Below are 16550 nucleotides of genomic sequence, written 5' to 3' on the forward strand. Positions count from 1 at the left end.
TAAAAAAAAAAAAAAAAAAAAAAAAAAAAAAGTACATGCTCATTGTAGAAAATACATGAAAGAATAAGGAAATAAGAACAAGTTGTAAATCTACCTCCCACCTTAAGCACTGTTTTTAGTATATTTCCTTTCAGTTTCTTCTCAATACATTTTAAAAATAAAATTGGAATCACACTATATGCAGCTTTGTTAAACATTTTCCCATGTCACTAAATTTTTGAAAACACAACCTTTAATGGATACTAATATTGCATTACATGGATCTATCACACTTATTTAACAATTCCTTATCATTAGATATTTGTATTGTTTTGAGGGTTAATTTTTTTTTCTTTTTTTGAGACGGAGTCCCACTCTGTGGCATAGGCTGGAGTGCAGTGGTGCAATCTCAGCTCGCTGCAACCTCTGCCTCCCGGGTTCCAGTGATTCTCCCGCCTCAGTCTCCTGAGTAGCTGGGATTACAGGTGACCGCCACCACACCGGGCTAATTTTTACATTTTTAGTAAAGATGGGGTTTCACCACTTTGGCCAGACTGGTCTCGAACTCCAACTCCTGACCTCAAGTGACCCACCTGCCTCAGCCTCCCAAAGTCCTGGGATTACAGGCATGAACTGCTGCACCTGGCTATTATTTTTTTTATTTTTATTTTATTTTTTTTGAGACAGAGTTTCACCCTTGTTACCCAGGCTGGAGTGCAATAGTGCAATCTTGGCTCACCACAACCTCCGCCTCCCAGATTAAAGCGATTCTCCTGCCTCAGCCTCCCAGGTAGCTGGGATTACAGGGTATACGCCACCAAGCCTGGCTAATTTTGTATTTTTCATAGAGACGGGGTTTCATAATGTTGGTCAGGCTGGTCTCGAACTCCCAACCTCAGGTGATCCGCCCGCCTTGGCCTCCCAAAGTTCTGGGATTATAGGCGTGAGCCACTGTGCCCGGCCGTCTGGTCGTTTTTTTTTTTTTAACTTGAAATATTCTGAGACAGCATATTTAATCCTCGTAATTTTCCACAAGGTTGTCACAAACCTGGGAACTAGACGTCAGGCTCACACCACTGTCTGCGCTGATCTGGGACTTTTTCTCCTCTGTCTCACCAAGGTCAAAGACAGGTTTGATTACTTCAGGCCCTGAGTAGGGGAAGACTTCTGTTACTCCGTGCACAAAGGCTAGGGGCAGGCTGGTAAAGGGGGTGGGACAGCAGCACAGGCTGGTCCCAGACCTGTTCAGCCCATCCCAGTCACCTTTCCAAGGACTACTCCCGACTCAGGACCCACTGGAAAAAGAGGTCCCCAGATGCCTTAAGAACCAAGTAAGACAAATCAGACCTGGTCCCAACGGGTTCTCCAGTCATCTTCTCAACCTGAGAAAATTATGAGCAAATCACCTTAAAACAAAAAGCCTCCACAAGGCTGGGCATGGTGGCTCACGCCTGTAATCCCATCACTTTGGGAGGCTGAGGCAGGTGGATCACCTGAAGTCAGAAGTTTGAGACCAGCTTGGCCAACATGATGAAACCCTGTCTCTACCAAAAAATACAAAAATTAGCCGGGCGTGGTGGTGCACGCCTGTAATCCCAGCTACTTGAGAGGTTAAGGCATGAGAATGGCTTGAGCCCTGGAGGCAGAGGTTGCAGTGAGCCAAGATCATACCACTGCACTCCAGCCTGGGCAACAGAGCACGACTCCATCTCAAAAAAAAAAAAAAAGGAAAGTTCCACAAACAAATGTCTAAACCACATTCCATGGCACTCAGAGTCTGAGCTTTGCTGGTACCTGAAACCATTTTATGGTCCCCAGGTCACTTAATGCTTCCCAAACAAATGTGTCTAAAGGAGGTAGAAAAGGTTGGGCCCGATGAGATAAGAAACACCAGCTGTTTTGGTGGGCACTGCCTACCTCCATCTACGTTTGAGATAAAAACCACCCCCCTTGTCCCCCACCCACCCACAATGGTATGGCAGAAGGACAGAATGACAGAAAGCAAGAAAGCGTGCCTAGGCAAGCCACCAGAGAGTTGGGCAGCTACAGACTCAACACGGAGGGACAGCAACCATCTCTGCCAACTGTGCCCACAGGCCTTCTAACAGGTGAGGGAGATATCAGCCAATGGGGGGTACTAAAATAGGCAAACGTTCTCCCCACCAACTCTGAAGCAACAGAGAACCAAGTTCTGGGGAGTTGTATTCAGTAGACACCTGGTTATAACCTGATTGACATGAGGGGAGGAGGAAAGAAGCGGCCTACGTGCCACACGCCTAGGAGTCACATGCTACCTACCTGCTGCCATTCCAAACACCCTCTAAGAGCAAATTTGGGGTGGGGCTGACAAAGGGAGCCTGCCCCAACTGGGCCTGGGGAGTTGGCAGGTATGGGAGACTTGGGAACAGGAAAGGGCATTTGTTCCTTACTCTGTTTTTCCAAAGCTTTTTGCTTTTTCACTTCCTGGTGCTTGTTCCACAATTCTACCCCAGATGCAATGCAAGCAGGAGAGAAAGACAGAGAGTCAGAGGCTGGTCAGACAGATGAAATGGAAACCCACCCACCCAAGTCGATTCAGTCTCAGGCACTGGATTACCAACCAAGAGATACAAAGATATCTTCATGGGGAGAAGGGGCAGAAAACAAGACATCTAACCCCTCCACCCAAACTCATGAACAGATTCCAAATTTCCAATTCCAATCCCAATGTGGCAGTAAAAACCCTGCAGAATGTTAGAGCTGGAAGGGCCCTTAACAAAGCTCCTTCATTTTTGCATGAGGAAACTGGTCCTAAAGAGGCTGGAGCACTTGATCAAGATCATGTAACTTAGGATCCATTTAAACTCCCACCACGCCACACTCTCTCTGCCAAATGAGCTGGGGAAGGACAATTTTTACAGATTCCAGATGAGAGAGACGAACACCTCAAGCGGCCAGAGTTTCAGAAGCATGAACACCAATCTGTTTGATTCACTGGACTGGACAGAGGCCAATTCATGCAGGCAGTTAGCACCCCTCCTCATTGCTCCTCAAGAAACCACTCACCCCCAGAGCCAGTGCCTGCACTACCAACCAGCAATCTGGAAAAATGCTTCCAGCTGAGGTGACAGAGAACATAAAATGGTCAAGACCAGCATCCTCATAGAGGAAAACAGAATGGCAACCACAGCAATTCTTTTCCTGGAAGGAACTTCAGAGTGTACTTAGTATGATTTCCTTATTTCCGTATGATTTCCTCATTTCCCAGGTGAAGAGACAGAGACCCTGAGAGGGGAAGTTATTTGCCCAAAGTTGCATTCCTAGCTGGAGGCTGATATGGGACTAAAACTCCAGACCTCCATACTAGCAGGTCAGTACTTTTTCTAGAACATCATATGAGGCAGGAGAAAGCCAGGAGTTGACTGCTACTAGAATAATATTCTGCTGGCTAGGAAAGTGTAGCTCCCCTAAAAAGGAATCAGTTCCACATCACCATTTATGGGAGCACATGGCAACTGCTAATGGCCATGGCAATGAAACATCAGCTGGAAGCAGAGTGCCTAGGGACCTAGAACCAGAAAAAGAAAGATCCAACCTCGATGACTCAAGGTCAAGCAGGGAGTGAGCCAAACAGAGGTGATGCCCAGAAAGCTCACTAAGGCATGGCCTTTGTGGGAATGGAGAAACACCAAATGTAAACAAGATTTTAATCAAGTCCATGAGGAAGCATTTAAAGAACTGACTTGGAAACCTATACCTCAAAGATCCAGAACCCAGGGAAATGGGGTTGCCAGACATGGCCCAGAGGAGCACATTCCAGAGCAGTGTAATGGCTGGATGGGAGGACACTGGCTTCAGAGACACAAATGTCGTTTGTATAGCCCAAAGATGCATCTATAAACTTCCAGGAATTCTCTCCACTATGTGAAGAAATGCAGATGTAAATAAAAAGAGCGGACAGGAGTACAGCTCACACCACCTGCAGTAAGCCTTACTGGGCCCTCTAAACAAAACCTCCATTCTTCCTTGAAGATACAGGGTGAGGGGTGGCTGTGGATGAAATATAAAGACTAGAGAAGTACAAAGAAACACCACTAGAAATGGACACAGGTCTCCTTCTCTCTCTAGGAAGCAAAGCATGGGGCAGAGAAAGGCAGGATTCTGGATGAATTGAGGAGAAAGGGATATTTAAGAAACCAGGACCCCTCTACCGCACCAAACACACTGATACGTACCAATAGACGCTATAAAATTTTCTTCCTTTAAACTTCTGGTGTCCAGTTCCTTAGGACCCTTTCCTGTGGCACTTGGTGCCCGAGGTCCCACCTGGGGAACTCTCAGCTGTGCCATAGCCTTTGGGTCCCCCCGCCCAGCTAGGCCAGGATCCTTGCCAACTGGGGTATTTACACTTTCTGTTGGACTTCTCTTCCGCTTGTCTGGTTCTGAGAGAAAAAAATCAAGAGGTCAAGAGAAGTAATGAGTAGGAATCAAGGCGCAGACATGAGGTGGGAGGAGCCAGGATACAGAAGGGTGTGGAATGAAGGAGTTCAGGGAAAGATGAGCTGATGTCTTATTTTTCATAACAAAAAACACTCACTACGTATAAACATGCATAGAAAATAAAACCCCAAAGCCAGATGGGAAGCAGCATGGCACTGGGAAATCTGTCCTGGGGACAAATATATTTTCTCTTTGGGAGACAAGCGGGAGAGTTGGGGATGGCATGGTGCCCAGCAGATACAATCCCTACCTTTACTATAGTAGTGGGTCTGGGCGATCTCCAGAAGCCCAAAGATGCTGGCCATGCCACCCAGACCCGCATGGGCATAGGACTGCTCCAGGCTGAGGACTGTACACTTGAGGAGGTCTAACATTCCCTTGTACACCTTCCGACTGACCTCCTGCAACAATAACCCAGGGGCTAGCGTTGGCAAATTGCCTTTGGTATTCACATCCCTCTCCCCAGTTACTCTGACTCCCTACCCCCAACACTGACCACATCCGGGATAATGTCCTGCCGGGCATCGTCCTCTGACTGCACCGTGCGGTTCAGCTTGCTCAGGACAAAGACTCGCAGTTGCTCGCTCTCTAGGAGCCGGCGCACCTTTTTCATGTTGAGCCAGCCAACTCCCTGGCCGTCCAGCACGTTGTGTACCACCTCCTTCAGGAACTGCTGGTTCTCACTACAGGGTGCACACACCGCTTCTGTGGTCACCAGCTCCTTTGCAGAGCACCCCCCACCTTTCACCCAGACTAGATGCCTGCCTCCAGGGGTAAAACACAAAGCCACATCTCTGAATGTCCAAGTCCACCACATCCCCCAACTCTCCGGAGAACCTGATTTGCCCAAATACCCACCACTGCTGATTCACCCCGCTCAACACTGTAAGCTTTCAGTTGCATGGAGATCAAGCCAGAATGAGAAGTGCTGGCAAGAAATTGATTACATCTACCCCATTGAGAGCTTCTCTCCCACTCTATCCCTAAAGTTCTGCAGAGGAACCACCCCACCTCTACCTGAGAACTTTTAAAACAGCTCTACCATTTATTACCTAGAATTGCTGGATCGACCCTGGGGTGATGGAGGTTCTCTTTTTACTGTTGGGCTGTGTTTAATGACAGATGACTTCTGATCCACTAACGCCCTCCTGTTTCCTGTGGCAGGGGAGGCAGGAATGAGAGACATCACTATTATAGTGCAGGAGCTCATGCCAGCACAGCCCTGAGTAGCCATGTTCCACGCCTGTTCTCAGAAGGGCTGGGTGAGGGTAGCACCAAGGCATCATACGTAGGTAGAAACCAGCCATGGCAATGTGGAGGAGGTGGGGATGGAGACTCAGGCCACTCCACATGCACCAGCAGCACGCCCCATGGGCAAGCATGGGCGTCACGGGGAACGGGGCAAGCAGGTCACTCATGTGATGCTGCTAGCTCCATGAGAAGGATGGCCCTCGGGCAGGCACAGAAGATGCTAGAGAAAAAAAAAAAAGATCATGCACAGCTCACAGGCAAGACCCACCTTCACCACTCCCGGGGCCGGCTTCAGTAACAATCTCCATTAGAGTATTTAGCCCAAATACTGGGACACAAAATACACAATTAGTAGGTGCACCACAATACCGCAACCCCTCTACCCCTCCGAGGAGCAGTAAGCCAGATAATCTGAGCATTCTCCCAAAGCTTGAGGAATGCACATAACCTTGGTTCTCGGGCACCTCAGAGCTGGAAGCCAAGTGACCAGGAGACAACCAAGGCTCTAAGAAAAGACCATCCTTAAGACGTGGCCTCTCAAAGCCAGGGGCGGGTAAATGACACAGGGAGGCTTCAGGTACTGCACACACACATGCATGAAAGAGGGACCGCTGGTTTTCAGAAAACATCCAGCACAGGGGGTCAAGGGCCTGAGGGCATGTGCAGGGAAGCGACCCATCTTGCAGATGCTGTTGTTGGGAGTGGGGGTCAGGGCATGAGGATGGGAGGTGGGTGAGAGGGTAAGTGCAGCAAATGCGACAATGCATCAGCATGCAATGAAAGAGTTTCAATTGCTCTCCTCTTCAAATGTACCAAATGAAGGCCAGTGACACTGACACCCTTCCATCCCTAGCCTACTCGGCCACATGTGGATTCCCTGGCAGTGCTAGTTCGCTCCTTACACTACCAGCTCTGATGTCCCTTTGCCCATTTATCCAATGTTCCCATCACCACCTAAGAACATGCCTTAGACTCCTGACAATGTTATTTGCTTGTTTCTGTTGGTTTCTTTTAGAGACAGGGTTTCACTCTGTCGTCCAGGCTGGAGTACACTGGCCTAATTATAGCTCACTGTACCTCAAACTCCTGGGCTCAAGTGAACCTCCTGCCTCAGCCTACCAAGTAGCTAGGATGACAGGTGTGAGCTACTGCACCCAAGTAACCTGACATTTTTTACCAATAGGAATAAGAGGTCAGTTAAAGAATACATGAGGTTGGCTGGGCGTGGTGGCTCACGCCTGTAATCCCAGCACTTTGGGAGGCCGAGGCGGGTAGATCACGAGGTCAGGAGATCGAGACCATCCTGGCTAACACAGTGAAACCTTGTCTTTACTAAAAATACATAAAATTAGCTGGCCCTGGTGGCAGGCGCCTGAGGTCCCAGCTACTCGGGAGGCTGAGGCAGGAGAATGGCGTGAACCCAGGAGGCAGAGCTTGCAATAAGCCGAGATTGCGCACTACACTCCAGCCTGGGCAACACAGCAAGACTCCGTCTCAAAAAAAAAAAAAAAATAGAATACATGAGGTTGCTTCTCACTGCACTTCCTACCACAGTTAAATATTTCGGCACACCATCCAGAGAAAACAAAAAAATCAGGCCAGGTGCGGTGGCTCACACCTGTAATCCTGGCACTTTGGGAGGCCGAGGTGGGCAGATCACTCAAGGTTAGGAGTTCAAGACCAGCCTGGCCAACATGGTGAAACCCCATCTCTACTAAAAATACAAAAATTAACTGGGCGAGGTGACGTGTGCCTGTAATTCCAGCTACACGGGAGGCTGAAGCATGTGAATCACTTGAGCCTGGATGGCAGCAGTTACAGTGAGCCAAGATCGCCACCCTGCACTCTATCCAGCCTGGGATGTGACACTCTGTCTCAGGAAAAAAAAAAAAAAAATCAAATTCAGAAAAGCCCCTGAAACTGTCAGATGGCACAAGCCAAATTCAAATAAGGTCTTTTTATTTTTTAAGATAGAGTCTTGCTCTGTCGCCCAGGCTGGAGGGCAGGGGCATGATCTCAGCTCACTGCAAGCTCCGCCTCCCGGGTTCACGCCATTCTCCTGCCTCAGCCTCCCAAGTAGCTGGGACTACAGGCGCCCGCCACCACACCTGGCTAATTTTTTTTTGTTTTCAGTAGAGATGCGGTTTCCCCATGTTAGCCAGGATGGTCTTGATCTCCTGACGTCGTGATCCACCTGCCTTGGCCTCCCAAAGTGCAAGTGCTGGGATTACAGGTGTAAGTCACTGCGCCTGGCTTTCAAATAAGGTCTTAACTGCCCCTAGAAACTAACAAATACTACCTGGCGCGCTCACAAGCCCTGGGTTGACAGGCTTATGAGTGCGTGAGAGGTGAGAGGCTGTGCTCTATAAATGCTGCCAGTCTCTCCATAACCATTCTCTGGTGGGCCAGCTCCTTGGCATGAAGTTTGTCCTAAGTTCATGCAGTGGCAACCCAGCAGACGACTGGAGGCGGCTGATGATCCCTATGTTAATCACGTACCCTGACAGGGTCCTCCCGAGAAGCAGCAGTAATCCCACAGCTGCCATTGTCCTAAATGACATAACAGGGCCCTCTCTAGCTACGAAGATGGTTTCCATTTGACAACCATCAGAGCCCAAGATGTGCAGTGAAAGCCATGAGGAGCAACATGAGGGATGACAACCAGGTCAAAGGATTCACCAGACACAGGGCTCCTGACATGAACCCACAGCCTGAAATATCTCCCGGAGAAACCTGGCTTGGCAAAAAGAAGGCTGTAGTTACCTTTCAGACTGGGGAAGGGTGTGGCCTTCTCTCGGACACCTTTGGTGGGCAGTGTGAGGTTTGAAAGACTGAAGCTGGTACTGTGGTTCCGATAGAGGCTGCCTATCAAGGGGAGGGTGCGAGAGTGATGACTTGGCAGAGTAAGTAATCAAAGCATTAGACTAATGACTATCAGCATCTGCACCTCCCTCCTTTCCAAACACAATACCAGTTTGATGGATCAGATCATCTCTGATCTGTCTTAGAAAGGATCAAGTCTAACTCCAGGCAAACAATGGAGCCATTGCCAGGAGCAACCAAAACCCAGTAACAGCTTTCTCTGTCCACCTCACATGATGATATCCGAGTCTCTCATCTACTGCTGCACAGCATGAAAGCAGGCAGTTAACGGGCTTCTGGTCTGAAGCTGGCACTGCCCCTCCCTGGCTGCTGAAGAAACTCACGATAACAGGGATCCTCGACGTTGGCTCTCTCTAGTCCATAGTCTGTCTTCAATCTTTAACTGATACCACCCCACACTGCTGGAAATACTCTCTAAGCACAAAATTCAATCTCGTATCAATTTCAAAGCACATTCATGGAAGAGTCCGTTATGAGGCAAAGAAGATACCAGATATAGACTCAAATCAAATTTGACCAGAGTATTTCCACTAAATATAAGTACAAGTGTGTGATTCTGAATTTACTGCCTGTTTTCCAGTTACCCATCCAGCTCTTACCTGAAATAGACTGAAACAACCAGGGATAATGATAATGACTAATCTGTCCCTGTCCTTTACTGCCCTCACTTGAAAACACCTTATTCAGTATCACCCAAATGACTGAATTAGAGCTTGCTAATGCTAACCTAGCCCTACATGTGAAGTTCTAAACAACATTTGCGATAGTCAGGCTCTGCTGTAGAGAAAATGGAACACAGGAATGAGAGAGACAGCTGAAGGCACTTACTGGCAAAAGACATGATGCCCCCGAAGCCCTCGGTGCTGGTGTTGGAGACGGTGGAGTTGGGAGAGCTTGCCCGAGAGTCTGACTCTGCATCTGAGTCACTTGCCAGTCTCAAGCTGTTGGGCCGCAGCAGCTTTTGAGCCCTTGAATGCACAGTGGCACCTATGAGCCCCAGGCAGGGGTACTTGACCTTGGGAGTACGAGCCTTATGCTACACTGCAGCTGCTGCTCCCTTCCTGTAATTCCTAAACCCCTGGATCAAAACACCACCCTCTGGGGATGGCAGGACCACGAGAGCATTCAGACTTAGACTTTCTGATTAACCCTCGCCCAGGGTCCACTGAGGTGAGGTCCTTCAGTCACCCATCTAGAAGGGATCCCCAGGCTCTCACCGATTGCCACTGACATGTTGGCTGAATCGGGGAGTGTAACTTTCCCCCTGCTCATCCTCATCTTCCTCAGGGGGAAAGCCATATTGGGGCTCGAAGTATGGATTGTCATAGATTCGTCGGCGCACTGACCCCTCTCCAATTTCTGCCTGACGTCTGTCCACGTTCGACTTGCCAATGCTGGGAGGCACGGAAGGGAGGGGCTTGGAGACGCCTACTGCTGCCTTATCATCCATCTCCGTAGAGTCAGCAGGTTCCTGAAGGCCACATGAAATTAAAAGTGGTTAGCTGGTGCCCAATGGTACCTTCCTGTAATCCCAGTTTGGCAGCGCTGGACCAGGCCTGTCAGATTTCTAGCCTAAGGAATGTGTGGGAAACGATCTCTGTGGCACCTGTTCTCTGTCCCCACAAACTATATAAGGGAGATCACAGCTGTACCCTGAACAAAGCCTGATGAACTCCTTTTGGGGTCAAAACTAGGTCTCTTAGGCTCTAAGCTCTAGGGCCCACGAAGAGGAAGATGAGAAAATTGTGTGAGAAGAAGCAAATGAATAGCTACAGCCTGGCTTTCCTAATAGATAAGGCCCACATCCCAGGCCATGGTTCTCACTCATCCACTACTCCTCACTTACAGAGTTGGCTCCGTGGATGATGGTGCTGGGGCTACTGCTGGCAGTGGTGCTGGAGCTGGAGCGCAGTGGGGGGTTTTCCTGAGAGTTCTCACTGTCTAGGCCAGGCTCTTCTGCTTCCTTCTGATTCTGCAGCTCGTCAATCTCCACCTCGCTGGCATCCCCCAGTGCTGCATGCGTCAGAGGGTCCACATCTGCCAAAATCCAAGGGAGGCAGGTAGAGACCACCCCATCCCTAGACCCCCAACCCCTGCCCAGGGCTGGCCAATCTCCCCAAGCACACTTACTGGGAGTATCACCATTAATGTCACATTTCATCATTTCACTGACAAAGTCACCAAGGGAGGAGTAAGAAGAGCTTGAATCGTCATAATCCATACTATCACTGCCACTGCAGAGTGAATTGCATAAAAAACAAAACAGAAAGGGGCAGGGAGAACACCTGCAATCAGCACTAGGAAAAATAAAAGGGGGAGCACTCTGAATGCAAGGCCAGGGTACAAATCAAATAAGGAAGCCAAGAAAAACAGTCAACCAAAGCATAAAGACTGATAATGGGGGCTGGGACAGTGGCTCACGCCTGTAATCCCAGCACTCTGGGAGGCTAAGGCGGATTGATCACCTGAGGTCTGGAGTTTGAGAGCAGCCTGGCCAACATGGTGAAATACCATCTCTACAAAAAATACAAAAAGTAGCCGGGCGCAGTGGCTCACGCCTGTAATCCTAGCACTTTGGGAGGCTGAGGTAGGTGAATCACTTGAGGGCATGAGTTTGAAACCAGCCTGGCTAACATGGTGAAACTCTGTCTTTACTAAAAATACAAAAAATTAGCTTGGCGTGATAGCATGTGCCTGTAATCCCAGCTACTCAGGTGGCTGGGGCAAGAGAATCGCTTGAACCCAAGAGGGAGCTTGCAGGGAGCCAAGATCATGCCACTGCACTTTAGCCTGGAAGACACAGCGAGACTCCATCTCAAAAAATGTATATATACAAAAATTAGCCAGGTAGTCCCAGCTACTTGGGAGGCGGAAGCAGGAGAATCACTTGAACCTGGGAGGCGGAGGTTGCAGTGAGCTGAGACGGCACCACTGCACTCCAGCCTAGGTGACAGAGCGGCAAGACTCTGTCACACATGAAAAAAAATAAAGAAATAAAACTAAAAAAAAAATACTGATATGGGAAGCCTATGAGATTGCCTCTTCTGTGCTAAAGAAGGGCTAGTGAGAGCCTCTTCACCTTAAAAACCTTTTTGCTACCCTAAGGATGCTCACCTATCATCAGTAGGTTCGGAGTCGGAGTCCCGCTCTGGTGGTACACTCAGGGCCTCAGCCAGCTGGGAATTGCTGTCATAGACGCGATAGTGGATAGGCTGCAGCTGATGAGCATACCACTTAGGCTTGTCACCAATCAGGGCTGGATCAAACATATCTACCCCATGAGGGAAAAGAATAGAAAGTCAGCAGCAAGGAAAAAAAGGCAAGCAATGCCTGAAAGAAGGGCAGGAAAAAGTCTAAAGCAGAGCAAGGACAGAAGGCACAGGTCAAAGATGAGCAAAGGAAAAATCAAAGTCCATCAAGAGGACAGAGGCAGAAGGCAGAGCGGAGCAGAGGGCAGGTGGACTCACTGTTGTGAATTCGCTGAAAGGCATAGTTGGTGGGGTTAAGGATCCATTCCCCAAAGTACTCCACAGCTTGAGTCCTGGCCAATTTCTCGGCAAAAGGAGTCTGGCGGGGACGTGAGGCGAGAAAGGAGCCAGCTTGAAAAGCTACCACAGGCCGAGGGAAGAGGCGCAGGGTACGTGTGTGCATCTGAAATCCCTGCAGCACGTTGGCAGAGTTGAAGAACCGTACCATGGCGACCCTGGGGAAGCAGATGATGAGATAATTTGAGACCCATGCCCTGTAGGTAAGGATTCCCATGATCCAAAGTCTCAGAACACCTCCCAAAGCCATCACTTAACAGGCTTCCAAGGGGAGAGACACCTTTTTCTTCTGAGACAGAGTCTGGCCCTGTTGCTCAGGCTGGAGTGCAGTGGCGCAATCTTGGCTCAATGCAAGCTCCGCCTCTTGGGTTCACACCATTCTCCTGCCTCAGTCTCCCGAGTAGCTGGGACTACAGGCACCCGCCACCATGCCCAGCTAATTTTTTTTGTATTTTTAGTAGAGACGGGGTTTCACTGTGGTAGCCAGGATGGTCTCGATCACCTGACCTCGCGATCCGCCAACCTCAGCCTCCCAAAGTGCTGGGATTACAGGTGTGAGCCACCGCGCCCGGCCAGGGAGAGATATCTTAAAAGAATCATCAGCCCCCTATTCATCCTGAGCACGTGGTTTACTATTTCTTCACTTTGCTTTTACCAAGGTGGAAAATCACAACCAAATATGGCACATATTTTATATATAAAAAACCCTGGGCTGGGTGCGGTGGCACACGACTGTAATCCCAGCACTTTGGGAGGCCGAGGTGGGAGGATCACCTGAGGTCAGGAGTTCGAGACCAGCCCGGCCAACATGGTGAAACACTGTCTCTACTAGAAATATAAAAATTAGCCAGGCGTGGTGGCAGGTGCCTGTAATCCCAGTCACTTAGGAAGCTGAGGCAGGAGAATCACTTGAACCCGGGAGGTGGAAGTTGCAGTGAGCTGAGATTATGCCATTGTACTCCAACAAGAGTGAGACTCCATCTCAAAAAAAACAGAAACCCTGGTTCAGGGAAATAGTCGGCCCTAAGGTCACTTAGAGAGCAAAGAGATCAATTTAAGAACTTGTGATTACATAGTCGGCTTGGTCTTACCTGGTTGCAACATCCACAGAATCCACATCGTTGCCATAGATAAGTGGGTTGAATTCAGTGGACGGTGTGGACTGCAGGTCATTAGAAGGCCTTCCCAAGAGAAGGGGGATCTCCTGGCCCTCATGAAATTTCTCCAGATTGAGGATGGGCTGGGTGTTGAGGCTCATGCTGGCCAAGGCCTGTGGAACAACAAGAAAATTCCTTATACAAGGCACGTTCCTGGGCAGCTAGCCAATTTCAACTCCAAGGAAAGAGCCTTCCTAAAGTCTTCTACCTCGTATTCTCTGGTCAAAAAGTTCTGCAACAAAGAACAGTGCTAATTTGCAAATCATGGTCAACCCATTTCAGACCTTTCATTTTTGAAACAAAAATCCCAATACTCTAGCCTTTAGAAAACAGTCTGAAATATGTAGCTCTCCATCTTAAGACAACCTAGCTCAAGGCAACTTGATCTTATCTGAAGTCCAGGACAGTTGTTTGCAAAATTATTATAGTCATTAAATGTTTTTTAAAATTGGAATCTATGTGAAACTATACAGAATGGAAATTTGAAAACATAGCTGCTCTGAAGGACACAGGAAGCAGAGCCTCACATGCTCAGGGATCCCAAGCTAAATCGGCCCCTCAGAGGCTCAATGGGGCAGGGTGAAGACCACTGGTCGAGAGCAGCAGTGCTTCTCAAATGTGAGTGAGGAGAGAAATCACTGGGGGAGGTTGTCAAAACGCAGATCCCGATTCAATATGCCTGGAGTGATCCTGCACTTTAACAAGCCCAAGTGATCCTAATGTTGCTGGTCCATAAACCACACTTTGAATAGCAGGAGTTAGAACACAGGATCAATGAGTCCAAGGATCTTAGCTCCTTCAAATATTTAAAACATAATTCCTGGCGGGGCGCGGTGGCTCATGTCTGTAATCCCAGTACTTTGGGAGGCCAAGACGGGCGGATCACGGGGTCAGGACTTAAAATTCCCACTAGACTCTGCAGTAACAAGGTATCACATTATATCAGCAGTGATGAAGCAACTGAGGTGAGAGGGATGATACAAAATGACCCATTTAAACCCAAACATAGCATCTAGAGGTACTACTAAGTACTTTAGACAACACAGAAAAAGGTTTCTAAACGCCCTTCAAATGAGAGCAGGGAGTCCTAAAAATAAACACAGTGCTATCTACTGGTGTTTCTACACAAGACATAAGGCAGGGGAAGGGAATCAAGCTTTGTCATGTGTTACCTTCAGGTACTGTGTTCAGCATGCAGAGGAAGAAAATAAATCAATAAAAAATGGATGTGAGGAATTACTCAAAGAAAGGAATTTGTTTGTTTGAGATAGTCTCACTCTGTGGCCCAGGCAGGAGTGCAGTGGCACGATCTTGGCTCACTGCAACCTCTGTCTCCTGGGTTGAAGTGATTCTCCTGCCTCAGCCTCCCGAGCAGCTGGACTACGGGCGTCCGCCACCACGCCCGGCTAATTTTTGCATTTTTAATAGAGATGGAGTTTTACCATATTGGCCAGGCTGGTCTCAAACTCCTGACCTTGTGATCCATCCACCTCGGCCTCCTTAAGTGCTGGGATTACAGGCATGAGGCAACATGCCCTGCCAAAGAAAGGAATTTTTGAAGAAAGGAACCTCAGGATCAACTCTAGAAGATGATATAAAAGCAGCCAGATGGTCCACACTACTAACTTCCACCTAACAAGATTGAGAAAATCGGCAAGGCATGGTGGCTCATGCCTATAATCCCAGAACTTTGGGAAGATGAAGCGGGTGGATCATGAGGTCAGGAGATTGAGACCATCCTGGCTAACACGGTGAAACCCCATCTCTACTAAAAATACAAAAAAATTAGCTGGGCGTGGTGGCGTGCACCTGTAGTCCCAGCTGCTGGGGAGGCTGAGGCAGGAGAACCGCATGAACCCGGGAGACGGAGCTTGCAGTGCGCTGAGATTGCGCCACTGCACTCCAGCCTGGGCGACAGAGCAAGACTCTGTCTCAAAAAAAAAAAAAAAAAAAGGCCCCGAAGATGTTCTGAGGCCATAGAGAGTGGCACACATACAAGAAACAGACAGTGAAGGGCTATTTTATACAGTATAATAAGCAATAGAATATAGTAAGGCATAAAATGAGTTGGAATCAAAACCAGAGATTCACTCTGCCACCCAGAAATGGGATATCCCTTTTCTTAAGCCCATCCAGGGTGAAGAAAACTACTCCATTTGAAGTTTGATAGGAAACTGGCTCTGAGAACAGCTGTCTTCCTATAGGAACCCCACAGCATCTATTACTCCCCTCTCTTTCCTTCATTCTTCACGTACCTGCTTTAAATGCTTTTTCAGCTCTAGTGACTCTGGTTCTGGCAGAACAGGCAGCACTTCTGCATTGGTGGGGGCAATCACCTGCACCAGAGAAATGATAAAAGACGTGACCTTAGTTTATTGCTCAGGAATTTCTCTTACACAGGGTAAATAAAAATAAGAGGATGTATATACAGTATTATTATATAAACGAACACACATTATATAACTACACAATAAGATATGTACACACACATATGACATACATATGCATCTGAAAGGAAATATACCTTAATGCTATTGGTTATTATCACTAAATAAAAAGATTACGGTTTTGCTTTTCACTTACTTCATTTACGCTTATTTTTATTTTTTTAAAGTTTTACAATGAACACACATAAGGGCTTCCCACCAAAGTTTGAATATACTCACATTGCAGAATGGTCAAATAATTCATTAAGCCTGCACTGAAAGACAGTTTCTTACTGGAAACTATACTCCAGGGAAACCATTAAGAGATGATCTATACCACATGTAATGGTCTTCAGATCACAACTGTCTGACTGCTCTTGGATATGGTGGAGGCACCACTTAATTCTGGCAAAAATAAATCCTAAAATTCTCTGAGACCTAACCAAGGGCTTATTTGGCCAATGAGGTAAAAGGAGCATTTAAAAAAATTTTTCAATAAGTCTCACAATAGAAATTATCCAACAACTTAGAATGTTCCTGAAAGGAATCTAGAAAAACACATATCCCAGGACTGGGTCTAGAATGCAATCCTCCTCCAGACGCTACAATGCCTCAGCAAAGAACCTCACCCTGTTGCTGTCCAGATCCACTAGCCATACATCATCAGGCATTTTGAAGTCCAGTTTGTAGAGGAAGAAGCTGGCAGGAACCCCAATGATGTACGGAGTTGGAGCCAACAGCAGCTGTGGAAACGATAAAGAAGGTGAGAAACAAAGACAAAACCTATCACGAGCACTTATCAAGTCCGGATTCTTCTAGATAAGGAAATG

The 16550-nt window shown here is 47.9% G+C and overlaps 1 protein-coding gene across 11 annotated transcripts in view; it reads right to left on the bottom strand.

Moving 5' to 3' along the window:
- Positions 1-16550, bottom strand: part of MADD (MAP kinase activating death domain) — a 57634-nt gene that overhangs the window by 31777 nt on the left and 9307 nt on the right. For 4 of the 11 annotated variants that reach the window (XM_025356098.1, XM_025356099.1, XM_025356096.1 and 1 more), the window contains exons 6-20: positions 16350-16463; positions 15550-15630; positions 13229-13407; positions 12060-12295; positions 11707-11863; positions 10723-10826; positions 10439-10629; positions 9939-10063; positions 9421-9560; positions 8473-8574; positions 5511-5613; positions 4955-5141; positions 4709-4859; positions 4194-4400; positions 1028-1128 (exon numbers count right to left, since the gene is read on the bottom strand). In XM_025356098.1, coding sequence (XP_025211883.1) covers positions 1028-1128; positions 4194-4400; positions 4709-4859; positions 4955-5141; positions 5511-5613; positions 8473-8574; positions 9421-9560; positions 9939-10063; positions 10439-10629; positions 10723-10826; positions 11707-11863; positions 12060-12295; positions 13229-13407; positions 15550-15630; positions 16350-16463 — 2178 coding nt within the window. Of the gene's footprint in view, positions 1-1027; positions 1129-2408; positions 2463-4193; positions 4401-4708; positions 4860-4954; positions 5142-5510; positions 5614-5977; positions 6038-8472; positions 8575-9420; positions 9561-9809; positions 10064-10438; positions 10630-10722; positions 10827-11706; positions 11864-12059; positions 12296-13228; positions 13408-15549; positions 15631-16349; positions 16464-16550 lie in introns of all 11 variants that reach the window. The other 7 variants (XM_025356088.1, XM_025356094.1, XM_025356092.1 and 4 more) reach the window with 5 other exon arrangements.

The sequence above is a fragment of the Theropithecus gelada genome, chromosome 14, assembly GCF_003255815.1.
Source record: "Theropithecus gelada isolate Dixy chromosome 14, Tgel_1.0, whole genome shotgun sequence".
NCBI classification, from domain to species: Eukaryota; Metazoa; Chordata; class Mammalia; order Primates; family Cercopithecidae; genus Theropithecus; species Theropithecus gelada.